This window comes from Trichoplusia ni, chromosome 10, assembly GCF_003590095.1.
Source record: "Trichoplusia ni isolate ovarian cell line Hi5 chromosome 10, tn1, whole genome shotgun sequence".
Lineage (NCBI taxonomy): Eukaryota > Metazoa > Arthropoda > Insecta > Lepidoptera > Noctuidae > Trichoplusia > Trichoplusia ni.
Window position 1 is genome coordinate 174936 of NC_039487.1, and position 15880 is coordinate 190815.

Consider the following 15880-nt stretch of genomic DNA (forward strand, 5'->3'; position numbering starts at 1 on the left):
ATCCGCACAAAGTTTAACATCACTACTAGGAAGCCTTCGCAGAATAGCACATTGCATACCATATCAAGTGCGCAATGTTATCTATAACTCGTTAGTAAAATCAAACCTTGAGTACATGATTGAAATATGGGGATCAGCCGCCGCCACTCATTTGAAACAATTACAAACTACCCAAAATAAAATTATTAAGGTGCTTCACCACTATAACTACTTGACTCCAACAAAAACACTATACGAAAAGACTAACGTACTAAATCTTACGCAACTCTACACATATTGTACTTGTATCCTAGTTAGAAATATAAGTAACCTAACAATACAAACAAACATTAAACTACACAAAAAAGAAACTACATATAATCTAAGACATAATAAAAACAAAATTCAACTAAGGAAACCACGCACTAACTTCGGAAAAAAAACAATAGTATTTGAGGGAGCACAACTGTACAACAACTTACCAAAAGAAGTGAAAGAAAGCAGCAGTATAAATGTATTTAAAATGAAACTAAAAAGATATCTCAGCACACTGTAAGCGACTCGTTATAAATAATTTCTAGTTCAGAATATAGAAATATAAAAATAATATATACTTATTAAAGAAATGTAATAAAATTTAACATAGAAACTTATTCTAAGTAAAGAAAATGTTTATGTAAGCAATCTCGTAATTAATAGTAATAAGCGCTAGAGATACCATATTTTAATTGAATTTGTTATGCATATCTTATTTTAAATGAACTGTATAGTTTTTATAAGAAAATAAATGTCTTTAAACCGATCTACCGATCTAAAGTCTAACTAATGATATTAAATTACAATGCAATATAACTTTAATATAAAAACCTCATTAACAAGAGATCTAATACAAACCAAATATAAATATAATCATATTGATTATAAACTTTTTATCCACTTAATGCATATATTTTTGGGGATCCGTACTGTATAGGTCAAAAGCCTGCTCAAAGGCGGCTGACTGTTTGTCGCTTTGTTCGTCTTTCTGTCATCACGTATCTCATGAATAGTTACAGATTAAGAGTTGGGATTTTCAGCGAAGATATATTTATGTTGCCGCTATAACAAATAAAATTTTTAAACTGCCTTTTCCTTAGTTCATTTGCACGGGACCCTGTCTTGCAATTCCAACTCGCACTTAAAAAGTTTATTAATTTTAGATCTTTCAATCAACTTTAACTCCATCAAAAATTAAATGACGGGTATCTCTCCTTTTTTTATATTCCGTGAACTGGCATCAAATCTTGCACCGACTACCTGAGATAACACTCCAATAGCACCTTCGACCACAGTATAAAAACATCGTTAGTAAGCACCGTTTGTTTTTTACAGTGTCCAAACTAATGATCGTACTAATCGTTTTATGACATTGATGATTTAATGAGAGCAGTTTTTTCCTGTGAATTTTAACGCTGAGGTATGGGTGGGGCTCGACTAGAAAAAACTAAAATTGGGTGCCAAGTGGATTTGTTCGGCATCCGTTTTTAATGGTTTTTGACTCTAAAATACTGAAACTTACTTAAATCTAACAGGTGTTTAAAGTATCTGTACCTTTTTCATTTGCTTAGGAGAACTATTGGTGTTTTTTTGGAAAATTTCTAGCCTTACTCAAAACCACACGAAAACCCATAACTAAACACAGAAATTATAATTTCCTTTATTTTTATCGAGCCGTGAATATTCAAAATGTTAAAGCCGTAAAAAATACCAACGCCATTACAAATTCACGTCGTAACGCCTTCATCTTGCCGCACATTCGAATAACAACCAAACTCATAATTTACAACGAGTCTCATTAGTATACGCTGTTACAAAGTCACTACGCGCGCGTCCAAAGGCGCCGCCCAACAAAGCATTGACATTCATATATTAACGCTAAACGTGACCACGAAACCACTAGACACAGAACCTCGAGATACTAATTTTACGCCCAATCGACTCGAATAAAAATTAATACATCAAATGAAACGGACTCGCAGAGACCTATCGATACACAAACAAGTTACTAACATAGTCATTATTCGATATTAAGTCGTACAAAAATGAGCTAAAGACAGTTTTCGAATGTCGTTTTTGCTCGGTTGATGCAATGTCGTTAGGGTGACCATAGCCCCGGTAATGGAATTCGTGGCGGACTCGATTGCCCTCAAATTCGATCGATGATATTTTTTTTTTACGTCTCAAAGGACACGAATGTCGTTTTCCTCCGGTTCTCATGGCGATGAAGACATAAAAATTTTGGAAGTCGAGCGGCGCGTCAAAAGCGGACCACATACGTTATAATCGTGGGATTCGGGTATTATTTTGTTGTTGGGTCGTTTGTACGTCCGCGAAATTGTTGGTCGCTGACGCCTTTTGCATCAACCTATTATATTTGGCTAAGCAGCCCGCCTCGGAGCCGGCGAACCGTGATCAACAAATCAAATGTCTTGTTTTTTTTCCATTCTCAGGACGCTCTGCGTGTTTGTTTTCGTACGCTCGAGATGTGATTATTATGGAAATTTGTTGCTCAAACGACGCCTCCCCGATGATGAGAACATTTAAATTTAGATGACTAATATTTGTAAATATTTCGTTAATCGATTTATGCGATGCTTAATTCGATTTAAACAACCTCAGGTAGAATAACTGTCATTACGGACATTTAAATAAAATACAGTGATTGAGCGAACCGTAATAAGATACTCGTGTTTTAAATTATTCTAATTTATACACAAACACTTTTTACTTGGATTAATTGAGTTACTTTACATACTCTATTTGCATTGAATACAGCCAAGTCATCAAATAAAGCAGTTGCAACATCAGCAAGTCCAGACCGAGTCCAAGTTATGTAGGGTGTCCAATTAACGGCGACATATTAGGACATTCCCAATTTAGTCAGCATGAAATCAGTTCCCGCGAAATAGCTCGTAAAAGACATCCGGTACTACATTAATCACATACGGCGTTAAGCGGCCACTTTGTATTCACAACGGTCCAGACACGGTGACAACTCAATCTCGCTTATTACGGACAAGGTGACTGGGGCCAAGCTAATTTGTGGCCTTTAAAACTGACTATGAAGACGTTTGGATTTTATGTTTATTGATTTTAGATAAGTTGGAACTATTGTATTTAATCTGAATTCTAATAAGTTTGGAATTTGGTCTTTCGGGACGGATATGTTTAAATAGATTAGGATCGAATGTTCGAAGAATATTAACCGTTTTGATATTGATATTTTATTGCTTAAAGGTTCCTTTACCCTTAAATCATGACGGATGTCCGTCTGTCCATCTGTTAGTGTTTATTACGAGATCATGATTTCTTTACGGAAAATATTGATTTTTAATGCTCATCAACAGTTCTTCCTTTTAAACATGTCTTTTATTTTGTTCCAGGTTTAGAGTACTTAAGTGCAGCGAGGAGTCTGCACCCAGAACTCCACGCGGGCAGCACTCTCGCCAGTCAAGATTTTCAACTTAGTTTAGAAGGTGAGACTCTGAAGAAGACTTTTTTGTATTAAAATTATTTTAAGTATTAAATTATTTTAAGTATTAAGAATTTTCTTCGGTTTAACATTTACACTTTGAAACGAAGTATACTAGACAAAGACGGTAAGAATGTAACACTTTTTTAATAGCAATAACTTTTCATCTTATTTATATCACTATGGGGTATTTCAGTAGGATTATTTTATCCAATTAAAAACTATTAAAAATCACTAAAACTTCTACGTTGTGCTGATAATAGCCATGAGTTTTAGTGAGTTAATACTTAATTCAACACTTAATTCTCATGAGAGTGGGTATTATTTTTAACAGGATAAATATTCATATCAAATTCATGGAGTTCCGAACACGAATTAAATTTAACTAAAGCTATAAAAACAAAAACCTTAAAAACCCGTTCAAAAACCAGTAGGTACCTACCGAAATAAATAGCCCGGATACGGTTAAATCTACTTGAAAATATAACACAAATTATGATCAGCTAATCATAGTCTTCATAGCGTAATAGTCAATTTCCTTTTAATCAAATGACTTTATAAAACAAATTGTTTGCAGGAAGCTTTATGGACAATTGATGGGCACTCATGAAATAATGAGTTTAATCTATTTAATTAAAATAACAGATGAATTGTAATTACAAATATTACTCTCACTAAACACACAAGTCGAAAATCTATGCTCATATTATAAAGCTGAAGCGTATGTTTGTTTCTCTGAACGCGATAACCTCAAAAACTCTTGGTTCGATTTCCAAAATTATTTCAGAATTTGATAGAGTTTTATTGAAGATGCCTCTAGAATATATACCATCACGCTATGAGTAATAGGAGCAAAGCAGCAATGAGGAATGTTCCAAAACCATTGCGTGCACTGTAATTCTCACACAGTTCTGATTACAGGGTATTTGGACTGTCGGTATATGTTGAAGAGTTGCCTTTCCGTTTCACTATAACTGGTGACAGTAGTAGGCTTCTTCAATTTGTAATCTAGCACTATAATCTTCTAATACTTCTTTTTTTATTCAGGATCAAGAATAGCTTCACCGACCCGGTTAAGACTATCAGGGGGAGCGATAGGAGCTTCCGCCAATCGGAAGAGGGCGGTATCTTGGAGTCCATACTCCGCCGAGTCCTTGGACCTGGCTGCGGTGATAAGGGCATCTCCAGCAAGTCTTGCAGTACGAGCACCTTCAGCTGCCTCCACTGGCAGCTATGGGCATCTTAGTGCAGGTGAGCTTTGGGCATTTTAAAAGTAATAACAGGGAAGACCCTTCTGAGCCACTGTCAAAAACGGTACACATTCACAATTCGAATCTTTTGTCGCATTGAAATTTTAAAACGTGAATTTGGAAATTTTTCGTAAATTAATATTTCTGTTAGATTATAAGATTTGTGTACAAAGCAAAAATTTATTCGATGATATAAAGATGTTTTTATTAGGGACTAAGGATCTTTTGTTAAAACATTGTAATTCACTGTAAGTCTTTTCAATACCATTTAAATTATCCTTTTCTACTTTTCTAGGAGCAATATCACCAGCGCTGTCTCTCTCGCACGCCTCACTGGCGCAGCAGCTGCTGGCGCGGGGCGGCGTGGTGGGCGGCAGTGGGGTGCTCGCGGGCGGGGTGCTTATGGACCCCGCCCACCAGCAGGCGGCCGCTGCTGCAGCGCATCATGCGGCGCATGCGCATCTTGTAGCAGGGATTCATAGGTGAGGAGAAAACTAAGAGTATACAAATACGTAAAAAAATATATAAATACAAAGAAAAGAAGGAAGTAGATAATGTTATATCGCAAGTGAAAAGGAACAATGTAAATCTATGGGAATGTCATTCATTCATTTTTGAAGCGAATCAATCAACGTTTGAAAAAAAGACGATTATTTATAAGCTCAGGCAATAGAAGCCTGTAAAAAATCTACAATACCAAAATCTTATCTTTTTGTTTTCTTTATTCATTATGCGGTTACCTGCAATTTATGCCTATCGAAGTAGTAATTTTCCTTCCCTATAGACCATTCTTCGAGCCTTAATATAGGTATTTATGACTAAACTAGAAATTACAACAACGTGATGTAAATATATTGGAATTTATCGGACCTCGATTTGGTTGATTAATGGTTAAAGGTCACTGACACAGCTCGAGCGTGCTTTTGTTATCTAAGATATTATGACTAAGAGTTAGAGGGACCTAACTGGGAGATCAGAAGGTATAAAAAGCCTATAGTATTTGTTAGTATACATTTTGCTTCTCTTTAGTAAGTAAGTAGTAAGAAATTCAATCTTGCTTGTGTCGCGGGGATTTCACAAGCAATCAATTCACATGCACAAAGACTTCAAGACAAATCTCAAATCTCGCACAACTTAACCTGTAGGTTTTCTAAGTTAGTTAAAATTCCTTTTTGTCTGAGAAGAAAGAAACTGCAATTACAAAAGCCCTAATTTAATGGACCGATTTCAAATTAATTCAAATATATAAAAAAAACCTTAAAATATCAAAGTGCTATTATAATGCGTCTAAGTTTCCAACTATGCCAAATATACTTCATCGGTTTAACCATTGACCAAACCATTCTATCACCCAGATCCCACATATCATCACCCACACAACTCCTGATGGGAGCCCCAGTGGACGTCCGACCTGGCCTGACGTTGGACGGCACCCCACCGCAGCATCTTCAGCAACCACCCCAGCAGCCTGAGATCACCAGCGTTATGGAAGCTGATAGGTAAAGACAATAAGTTATATATACAATGTGTTTTAATTCATAGACAATATGGAAGAAGTATCCTTGCAAGCATGTTCCAGAAATGTATTAAAAATACAATGTTCTTTTTATATTTCTTCAAAACTTAAATCATTTCCAGAATTATATAAATCAAAATTCGTTTATTCAAATTAGGCTAAAAGGTAGCATTTTTTAAATCCAACACACCCCCACTCAAGTGTTATAATTGTGAAGAGTAAACCTTGCAACAAACTCCATAGTATAGCACGATGTCACTTTTTTACACAATATTAAACTACAAACGTAATAAAAATCATGGCAGGTTCCACATGAGAACATTACTGAGTTTTAAAACCCTTTAGACGAGAAAAGCTCAACTGTAATAACACTGTCATTTTTCCAGTGCATCCGGTATGACCCAGCGGAAATCACCTCAGGGTCTGATGGGTCATAGAGACCACCACCACAGCAATAAACCCTTGTCGGCTGCAGCGGAGAGCACGGTCCATGATGGCCTTGACTCCAAAGATGAACCTGGAGACTTCATTGAGACTAACTGTCATTGGGTATGTACTTAATCTAAGTTTTACTAGAATTCACTAAGCTAATGTACTTTTTATTTTGCAATGTTTTCCATTTAATTTTTTAGTGTGGTTTTGTCTATAGACGGTAATTTGATATAGTTAGCCTAATTTCTAAGTAATGAATGGATTACACCGATGCCTAATTTTCTGAAAGTTTTTGTAGGTTTCCAAGTGGCATGTACTTAGTTGCAATTTCTTAATCATCCGAATTAATTTGTGTGTTTCCTTTCAGGTGGATTGCAAGCTTGAATTCCCAACACAAGATGACCTGGTGAAGCACATCAATACAGATCACATCCACGCCAGCAAGAAGGCGTTTGTCTGCCGCTGGGTAGGATGCTCTAGAGATGAAAAGCCTTTCAAGGCTCAATATATGCTGGTCGTACATATGAGGAGGCATACAGGAGAGAAACCTCATAAGTGTACCGTAAGTTTCTTATCTCATTATCATTATCAGTTTTTGGCCTTGAAGGTTTGGTTATGTTTTTTACCATTTTTGGGTAACAAAAATGGCTGATCAATAGTAGTTAGGTTTAAACATCAAGATCATCTTCTTGTATCTTTGATCAAAACCCATTTTAAGTCTTTTAACCAATATTTTTCTGTCTTACAGTTCGAAGGCTGCTGCAAAGCATACTCACGGTTGGAGAACCTGAAAACACATTTAAGAAGTCACACGGGTGAAAAACCTTACACCTGTGAATACCCTGGATGTGCGAAGGCCTTCTCAAATGCAAGCGATCGAGCTAAACATCAGAACCGAACGCATAGTAACGAGGTATGTACACTTTATAAAAGCTATAATTTGTATTTTTTGATCCCTGACGCAAAAATAGGGATGTAGTGATTTCAATTTAGTTTGTTTTTTATATGAGTACAGTAACTTTGAGTGTTCGAGACATTTAAAAGTTTTAGGGGCTTAAACTTACTTCTGTCAGGTTTGTTTTTTTCAACTTGTAATATAATATTATGTAACTTCACGCTTTTTTACTAGATTTACCAGAACTTTACCATAATGAATTATTTTTTATTACAGAAACCCTACGTCTGTAAAGCACCAGGGTGCACAAAGAGGTACACTGATCCGTCATCATTAAGGAAGCATGTAAAGACAGTCCATGGAGCTGAATTCTACGCCAGCAAGAAACATAAAGGTAAACAAAGCTACAAGCTTCTTTTTTTTATTTGATCACTTTTGTCGATGATTTGTCGAGTGAATTGATCAAGAGTACAATTTTACTAGCCTGATGTTGGATAGCGAACTGTTTGATCTTTATTTTGTGTCTCATACACACGATACTTCTCAATATCTTACTTCTAAAACTTGTAGACTGATTCTATTGCTTCAAGTAATTTCAAAAGTCAATAGTGTTACATGTATGCCCAACGGAATTGAAGTCCCTTGCATCCACTAGAGACCTTCAACATAAATTCTATTCATACAAAAAAATATTCCTCATATGTATACTTGTCGTTTCCAGGTTGCAGCCGTGGCGACGACTCAGCGGAGTCTGGTGGTGGTGGCGCTGGCTCCTCCCCTCGCTCCGAAGAGGGTGGTGTACCACTCACTGGCCGTGGTCACACCTCCTCTGCCTCCGTCAAGAGCGAGAGTCCTGCTTCTCCCATCCCTCATGGATTACACACGCCTGCTCATCAGGTAATCTTGGTTATAATATTTAGGTATTTTAGGATATTCTATCTTACCCAACAGATTCATTACAGGATCTGGAGATGGTCAGGAAGCATGTTACAACTGACCAATATTGATGGATAAGAGTACTAAGTCGAATATAACATGCTAGTTATCACACTTGGCAGTAATACTCTTTCTTTGGTTATTCAGAACTCATTTGTTAATTTGACGTGCTTTTTTTTCAACAGCTTTCAGCGCAGTGTGGTGGAGAGCTCGACTTTGGCGGTTCTGGTCTTGGAGGTTTCGGAGATGAGAATGGTGCTCCTTACTTCAGACTAGATGGAGAGGTGAGCCTTGGTTCTATCAAGGAGTTCATTATGTTAATCAATTGAAGAACATTTTTATTTGAATGCCCATTGGTAGTTTAATAAAAGCGTCATTTCTTAATAGTAGACAATTTAATGATCCTGAATGGACCTTCCAATGGAACCATAACAAGATCCTTATTCTTTTTCTTTTAGATTAGCAATACATGAAACTCTCGCTTCTTCTATCAGCATATTCAGTGTCCTGGCAATTACACCTTTCTAATAAACTATTCCTTCTCTTCAGGTGGAACAAGAAGTAGTCGGTGAGGTTGGACAGCTGCCTCTGATGCTCCGCGCCATGGTAGCTATCGGTGAGCCCCGGGCCCACCACCACGCGCCGCGCTTTGGAAACAAGATGGCCGTCGCGAGGTTAATGCCCCCACCACACCCTGATATTGGTTCAGGTTAGTTGATTTTATTGAATTTGTATTATTATACACTGCCTGATTTCAATTGGTCTAGTTATTTTAAAGTGGTAACCTAAATATAACATAATTTTAGTAACATGAATGAGGTTTTACTTTATTTTTTACGTTTAATTCCCAGGCGGAGTCCAAGGTCGAACAGAATTGGGTAATACGAATGTGGCTGTGGAGTTGAAGACAGGAGTTCCTAACACCAGGCGAGATTCTGGAATCTCTTCTGGTAGCAGCTTGTATAGTGCGAGGTAAGATATTTAATTTAATACTTAATTCATCCTAATTAGTCGTGTTTCAACATAAGACTACCCCAAAAATAAAAATCTTGTGACCTATTAGTTTATTAATTATATTTGCTTTCTTAATTTATTTGTTAATTATGAGGTACAAACATTAAAAAAAAACTGCATTATATTATGTTAAATTTCTTTGTAACTATTGCAATCCGAATGTGGATTATACAAACAATTTGTCTATCAAGGTTTTTAGCGAAGAGAAACCAACCAACCTCCAACAACCCAGCCAAAATTAAAACATTTTCATTACACTTAGTTCATGATTATCATCATCTCGTTCACAGGTCATCAGACATATCCCGTAAGAGTAGTCAAGCGTCAGTGGTATCCGGCGCGGTGGCTACCACCACAGGCGTCGCCGGGCCGCAGCGCCTTGTCTCACAACATACTACGGTGTACGACCAGCTATCGCCTGACAGCAGTAGAAGGTATGTGGAAATGCATTAAACTCAGCTTAATATATTTTTATAAAAAAACACTCCCAAACTTTCACACAACGCCATCTAGTTTCAAACTAAGCACAGCTTGTATTCTGAGTACAAGACAACTGATAAAATTACTTAAATATTTCTAAATACATTCCTGTTTTTGAAAAATTACACCCAGACACAGAACAAAAGATCGTGCTAATCACAAAAACATTTGTCCTAGGTGGCAATCGAACCCACAGCCTTTAGTTTAGGTCCACTAATTACTTGACCAACGGACCAGTCATAAAATATTTATGAAAAAATAAAACAAACAATTTAATACAGTTTAGTTCAGAACTTCGAAATTTTCTGGTGCACTTTGCTTAATTCTGATTTTATTGGTATTTTACAGATCTAGTCAAGTGTCGTGTGTGGGTTATGCGCCAGCGCCGTCTTCAGCACTCGCTGCCGTCCAAGCCGTCAGAACATCGCAAGGCAATCAGGTACGTAAACTCCTCTAACTTGTATAAAATTATATTTTTTAATTGTGTAAAAAAATTCTAACTTCTACATATTTTCTAGGCTGTCCTCCTTCGAGGTGTGACCTGTTCGGAAGTCAGGGCTGAGGAGTTGGCGCTGGAGCTGGACCCCAACGTGCAGGTGAAGGAGGAACAGAGGAGACTGTCAGAGCAGTCAAACCTCAGCGACCAGGCGCAGTACCAACAGTATCCTTGTGGGACTGATGATGTGGTAAGAATCTATCTTCTTTTCAAAATATGGTAACTCTTTTTTGGGGACAAGTTTTACTGTGAACTAAGGAGAAAAACTTTTACGTAACAGCATTACTTGCTGCTTTTCGTTATCAGTACAGAGCCGGTAGTGCTTTAAAACGAATCTGAAATCAAATTATCTTGTTTCAAGAAAAGAGTCCAAAGTTCTCATTTAACCGGATTATTTTGCAGGGCGACGCTCCATTCCCGTTCAAGACGGAGGATGACCAAGACACGGTGACGTACAAGGAGTCCCGTTCGAACTCCACCAATACCGTGGTGATCACCACCGCGCAGGTCCATCACCCCAACCAAGAGGTCAATCTGGAACAGGTAAACTATTTACAGTATCTTGATCATTTAACAATTAATTAAGTATTAAAAAGACATCAAAAGATGAAACGAAGAGTGATTGTTTTTTTACATCATTAATTTTTATTTCATTTTTTCAGGTTGCCGAAGGAGAAATGGTGGAGAACAAGCTGGTTATACCAGATGAAATGATGCAATATCTTAACCAATCAATATTGGCTACGGAATCGGTAACACCAGCTAAAACTGACTCCACTAACCAACCTGAGCCGGAGACCCCAACCGCAGACAAGGAAACTGCTACCAAAGACAATACCGCCAGTGATATACCTAATACAAACAATTCCAGTGACAAAATCAGTGACGTAGCTACGAGTGATGATTCTCTACTTAAAAACTTAGGTGCCATAGGAAGTGATCTCAACATAAGTGATATTCCAGTCGATTTAAGATCATTAGACGTTAGTATGTCGGGAAATAGTGGATCATTATTGAACTCAAAGTCACCCGATGATAAAGGGACTCCCCTACAGGAGCAAGTTATACCAGAAGTTGCTGCAGACAAGTGTGAGAAGGAGTATACCAAACCGCCGAGCAGCAATGTGTCTACAAATCCTTTGCAATCGCTTCAGACAATGACAGCAAACCAAACAGAGCAGACGAACAGGATGCGATCAAACCAATTACCTCAGAAACAGAATTCGATGAGTCCTAAAACTGTAGTCATGAGTCAAAATGTTTTAAGTCCTCAAAACTTAGCGCATAGCATGCTCAGTCCGCAGAGTCTGCCACACAGTGCCATGAGTCCTCAAAGTGTCATGAGCCCTCACAACGTGCACAACGTGATGAGCCCTCCGAGTATCTATAACGTCATGAGCCCTCAAAGTGTAATGAGCGTGATGTCTCCTCAACACAACGCGATGAGTCCACAAAGTATGCAATCTTTAATGAGTCCACAAATGCCAAATCAGATGATGATGAGTCCAAGACACAACAACATTGGCAGTCCCATGTCGCAAAATATGGCTAGCCCTATGGTAAACTTGGCCAGTCCTATGGGTCAAAATATAGCAAGTCCTCATAGTCATGGAATGCCAAGCCCAATGCATCCGGGACTGCAAAGTCCTATGGGCCAAGGTATGTCAAGTCCTATGGTTCAGAACATGCCTAACATGTCAATGAACGGACAAGTACAGAACCAGAATCAAATGATGAATATGAACATGAACCAAGGCCCACCAATGCAAGTCAATCAAAATTACATGAACCACAGAAACTGCAACACGAAGGTCCAGAACAGAAATAACATGAACCAATATAATCAGAACTATAACCAAGCTCCACCATATCCAGTTCAAAACCAAAATGTAATGAGAAGCCAAAATATGCAGCAGTACCAGATGATGCAGCAATACAATCAGAATCAAATGCCGATGCATCCCATGAGCAACCAGAATATGGCATACAACACGCAAAATATGAACTACCAGCCCGTCAGCTACCCCAACCAAAGCAACCAAATGCATCCACTGCAAATGTCAAGATCCTCGATGATGAGTGTGGACAACAGCGGGAATATGAGTCGAGGGACGATGAACAACTACTGTGAACAACAAAACCAGTGTCCTCCCATTCAGAATCCCCACTACAACCAAAACATGCAGTATCCCCAGCCACCACCTTACAACTCCGTAGTAAACGCTGCCAACGTGATGGGTCCACCACCTCCCAAGAACAATCACCAATACAACCAGACAATGCTGAACAACAACCAGTATTACAACCACCAGAGGCCTTACAGTCAGTGGGACTACCCCGGAAACCAGTTCAACAAGCACAACATGCAGAAATCTGTCCAAAATTCCGTCAACATGTCTACAGGTAGTCAGAAGCCCATCAACGGAACGAGGGTCTCAATAAACCAGATGAAGAATGAACAGACTGACTGCAGTATGAACAGTTTGAGAGGTCAAAACAATCAGGCTAGTGAAGTACAAGTGTGGGACATATCCCAGTCCCAAATAGAAGCAAATAATGGTAGGAAGAAGAATCAAAATGCCAATACGATGCGACAGGAAACCTATCAAAGAACGTTGGAGTATGTTGAAAGTTGTGAGAACTGGAAGAGTTCAGAAATGGTGTCAAGTAGTACCCATCCTCTACAGGGAGGTGACAACATGGTTGTCAACGACCTTCAGACCTCCCTGTCTTCATTTTACGAAGAGAACCAATACCTCCATATGATACAATAGTCTAAATCCTTCCCCATAGAATCTCAGTGGTAAATTAAATTAAGTCAAAATAAATGAACAATTATATTTAAGTAATATTTTGGCAGTTGTTGTAATTAATGTAGATTAAGTCCTGTTGATGGTGCACATGAACTAAAGGTTGTAAAAACTATTCTCATTCCGAGACTGATTAATTTTATATATAAATTTTAAGGTCTGTCGCTTTTGGCTAGTACAGAGTAGAAATGGATTTCTATCAAATGCTTTTGATAACTGGTATTCTTCTGTATGTATGGACCTGACATTTCTCTGTTAGAAGTAAATAGTACATGTCAATTCCATACATTTCAGCAATTTAATCAGCGTCAATACTGTAGAAATGTATCTTGTCTGAAAGCTAAGTCTGAGTCTAGTAATGGAAATAGTGTCAAATTGTTAAAAAAATCTGACAGCAGAATTCAAATATTTTGATATATTGTTAAACAAATAGTTGAATAGAAACTTTGACATAAAGTACATTAGTTTTATGACGGTTGTTTAAAAAGACATGTTTTTACGCAAGAATGTAAATAATTGTTAGGTAATGTCTTCCAGTAGTACTATTAATATTTTTGTTTAAGTACATGAATATGTACAAGAGATATTAAGTGCCTTCATAATGTACATAATGTTACATTGTACATAACATTACAAGGATAACTGTGCCTTAATAAATTGTTAATTATTCCGTAAAATCATTTTGGGATCTATGTGAAGGGTGCGGCCTGGTCCATTAAGTAATAGATTTTTTGAACTTTGTATTTTTATGAAATTTATCTTTTTTGAGTTTTGAATTGCTCTTAAGTCAACCAATTTTATTTACGAAAACAGCTCATTTACTTACGATGTTATTTAATTTTTCCGGGCAGAATGATTTACATAAAACTAGCTGTTGCCCGCGACTTCGTCCGCGTGATAAGAGGAATACGTAGGAGGGTACTATAAATTAAGTTGTAAGCCTATCTTTCAAGTTGAATCGAGCTGCATACACGGCTTAATGTAAAGGAAGCAGGCATCGAAAGACTTAATCTGATCACACCAGGCCAAACCCTAAAGATCTCCGTACAATAAGTGATCTTTGAGATTATTAGATAGAAATATTAAATAAAAAAAATAAAAAAAATGTACAAAATAGACACCTTTTCTAGAATTTTTACAGAATTGTTAAATATATAATTTTAGTTTTAAAAATTCATTGTAATTAGTTATAGTTATACTTAAAGCAATACGAATCTTTGTTTTCTAACATGGAATCTCTTACTTTATTCGATGAGATTACTAGTTTGTAAGTATTGTTAATGTTTATTTAAATCCAATCAACGCACAATGATTGTAATAGATGGAAAACTGTGTATTTCTAATAAATTATTTGTTTTTAATGTTTGTAAATCAAACTGGACATCTGTGACGATATTTTAATGAAACTATTAAATAAAATTTTCTTATTATGAAAGTACAGGGTGATTTTATTTGACTAAATTCGTTTTGGTACCTGAGCTGTAAATAAACTTAAAAGGAGCTTGTAAAAAATTCTTTAGTCGAAGTGCACAAAATCTAATTATTCTTTGCATGTATCATACGTATCTGTATTTAGGTATACAGTATAAAAAAAATATTCTCTTAACTAGTATTTAATTATATAATTCGAACAGATCTAAACTTTTCTCCAATTTCAGTATTTTAACGATAATGATATATTTTAACGATAGTCCCACAGAGGCTTCAACTTTCTTCTTAACAAGTATTTTATTGACAAATTCTACCAGAAAAAATTAGGACAAAAAGAAGTCAAGGTCCTCAAATGAGTCCACATCTTGGCACAAATTCTTGAAACCAAAGAACAGATGTCAACAGCATACGTCACGACTCAAAAAGCTTTTAGCATGTCACAAGCATTTCGCAAGTTCAAAGTTCACGTCTTGTAGTTGACTTTGAAAATGTAGGTGCTGTGAAAACAGGCGATGACTGCCGGCCATCGTAGACGCAGGCCTGAGGGCGATGAGTGATGGGCCATGATAACCCTTTTGACGAATTCATTCAATCAATAAACTACATTATTGTTTTAGAGTACTTCGTATTTCATTTTGTCCGATTGGTGTCATTTTCGTCATAAGCCCATACCTTAACTTATATTCGCTTTATCTAGCTTTAGCTAAAAAAAACACAGACGTAATTTAGTAAGTTTTCATTATTACATCGGTTGCTTTTTTTCTTCTCATACCCACAACATTACTGAAACAACGTCAATAATGAGGATAATGCCTCAAAAGTGGAAGTGTGAATTTCCTTACCAAAATTGTACCTAATATCTTACCTATCTTATCTTAACGAAATCTGAAATTCAAAGCTGAAAACTGAACTTCAATCTCTTTGCCTGACCCAGCTTTTGATTCCTTCTGTTCAACTCCAGATTTGACCCGTAAGTACCTAATTCTAATTACTTCTTACACACCTAATAATAACATAATATTTGATTGATCCAGTTCTTGTCATATCCCAAATAAAAATCCAGTTAATCCCAGTTCGAAGCGGCTTAACCAATACAGTTTCATAGACCCATTTTATTGATACGTCTGCTG

The 15880-nt window shown here is 36.9% G+C and overlaps 1 protein-coding gene across 1 annotated transcript in view; it reads left to right on the plus strand.

Annotated features, from left to right (window-relative positions):
- LOC113498164 (zinc finger protein GLI1-like) overlaps nucleotides 1–14432 on the plus strand; it is a 44925-nt gene extending 30493 nt beyond the window's left edge. The window contains exons 3-19 of the mRNA XM_026878105.1: nucleotides 3402–3494; nucleotides 4538–4741; nucleotides 5036–5222; nucleotides 6096–6239; nucleotides 6643–6805; nucleotides 7056–7250; nucleotides 7437–7601; nucleotides 7860–7977; nucleotides 8305–8480; nucleotides 8705–8803; nucleotides 9069–9228; nucleotides 9371–9491; nucleotides 9824–9967; nucleotides 10362–10452; nucleotides 10532–10699; nucleotides 10912–11052; nucleotides 11172–14432. Coding sequence (XP_026733906.1) covers nucleotides 3402–3494; nucleotides 4538–4741; nucleotides 5036–5222; nucleotides 6096–6239; nucleotides 6643–6805; nucleotides 7056–7250; nucleotides 7437–7601; nucleotides 7860–7977; nucleotides 8305–8480; nucleotides 8705–8803; nucleotides 9069–9228; nucleotides 9371–9491; nucleotides 9824–9967; nucleotides 10362–10452; nucleotides 10532–10699; nucleotides 10912–11052; nucleotides 11172–13283 — 4481 coding nt within the window. The 3' untranslated portion in view covers nucleotides 13284–14432. The remainder of the gene's footprint in view (nucleotides 1–3401; nucleotides 3495–4537; nucleotides 4742–5035; nucleotides 5223–6095; nucleotides 6240–6642; nucleotides 6806–7055; nucleotides 7251–7436; nucleotides 7602–7859; nucleotides 7978–8304; nucleotides 8481–8704; nucleotides 8804–9068; nucleotides 9229–9370; nucleotides 9492–9823; nucleotides 9968–10361; nucleotides 10453–10531; nucleotides 10700–10911; nucleotides 11053–11171) is intronic.
- The last annotated feature ends 1448 nt before the right edge of the window (nucleotides 14433–15880 follow it).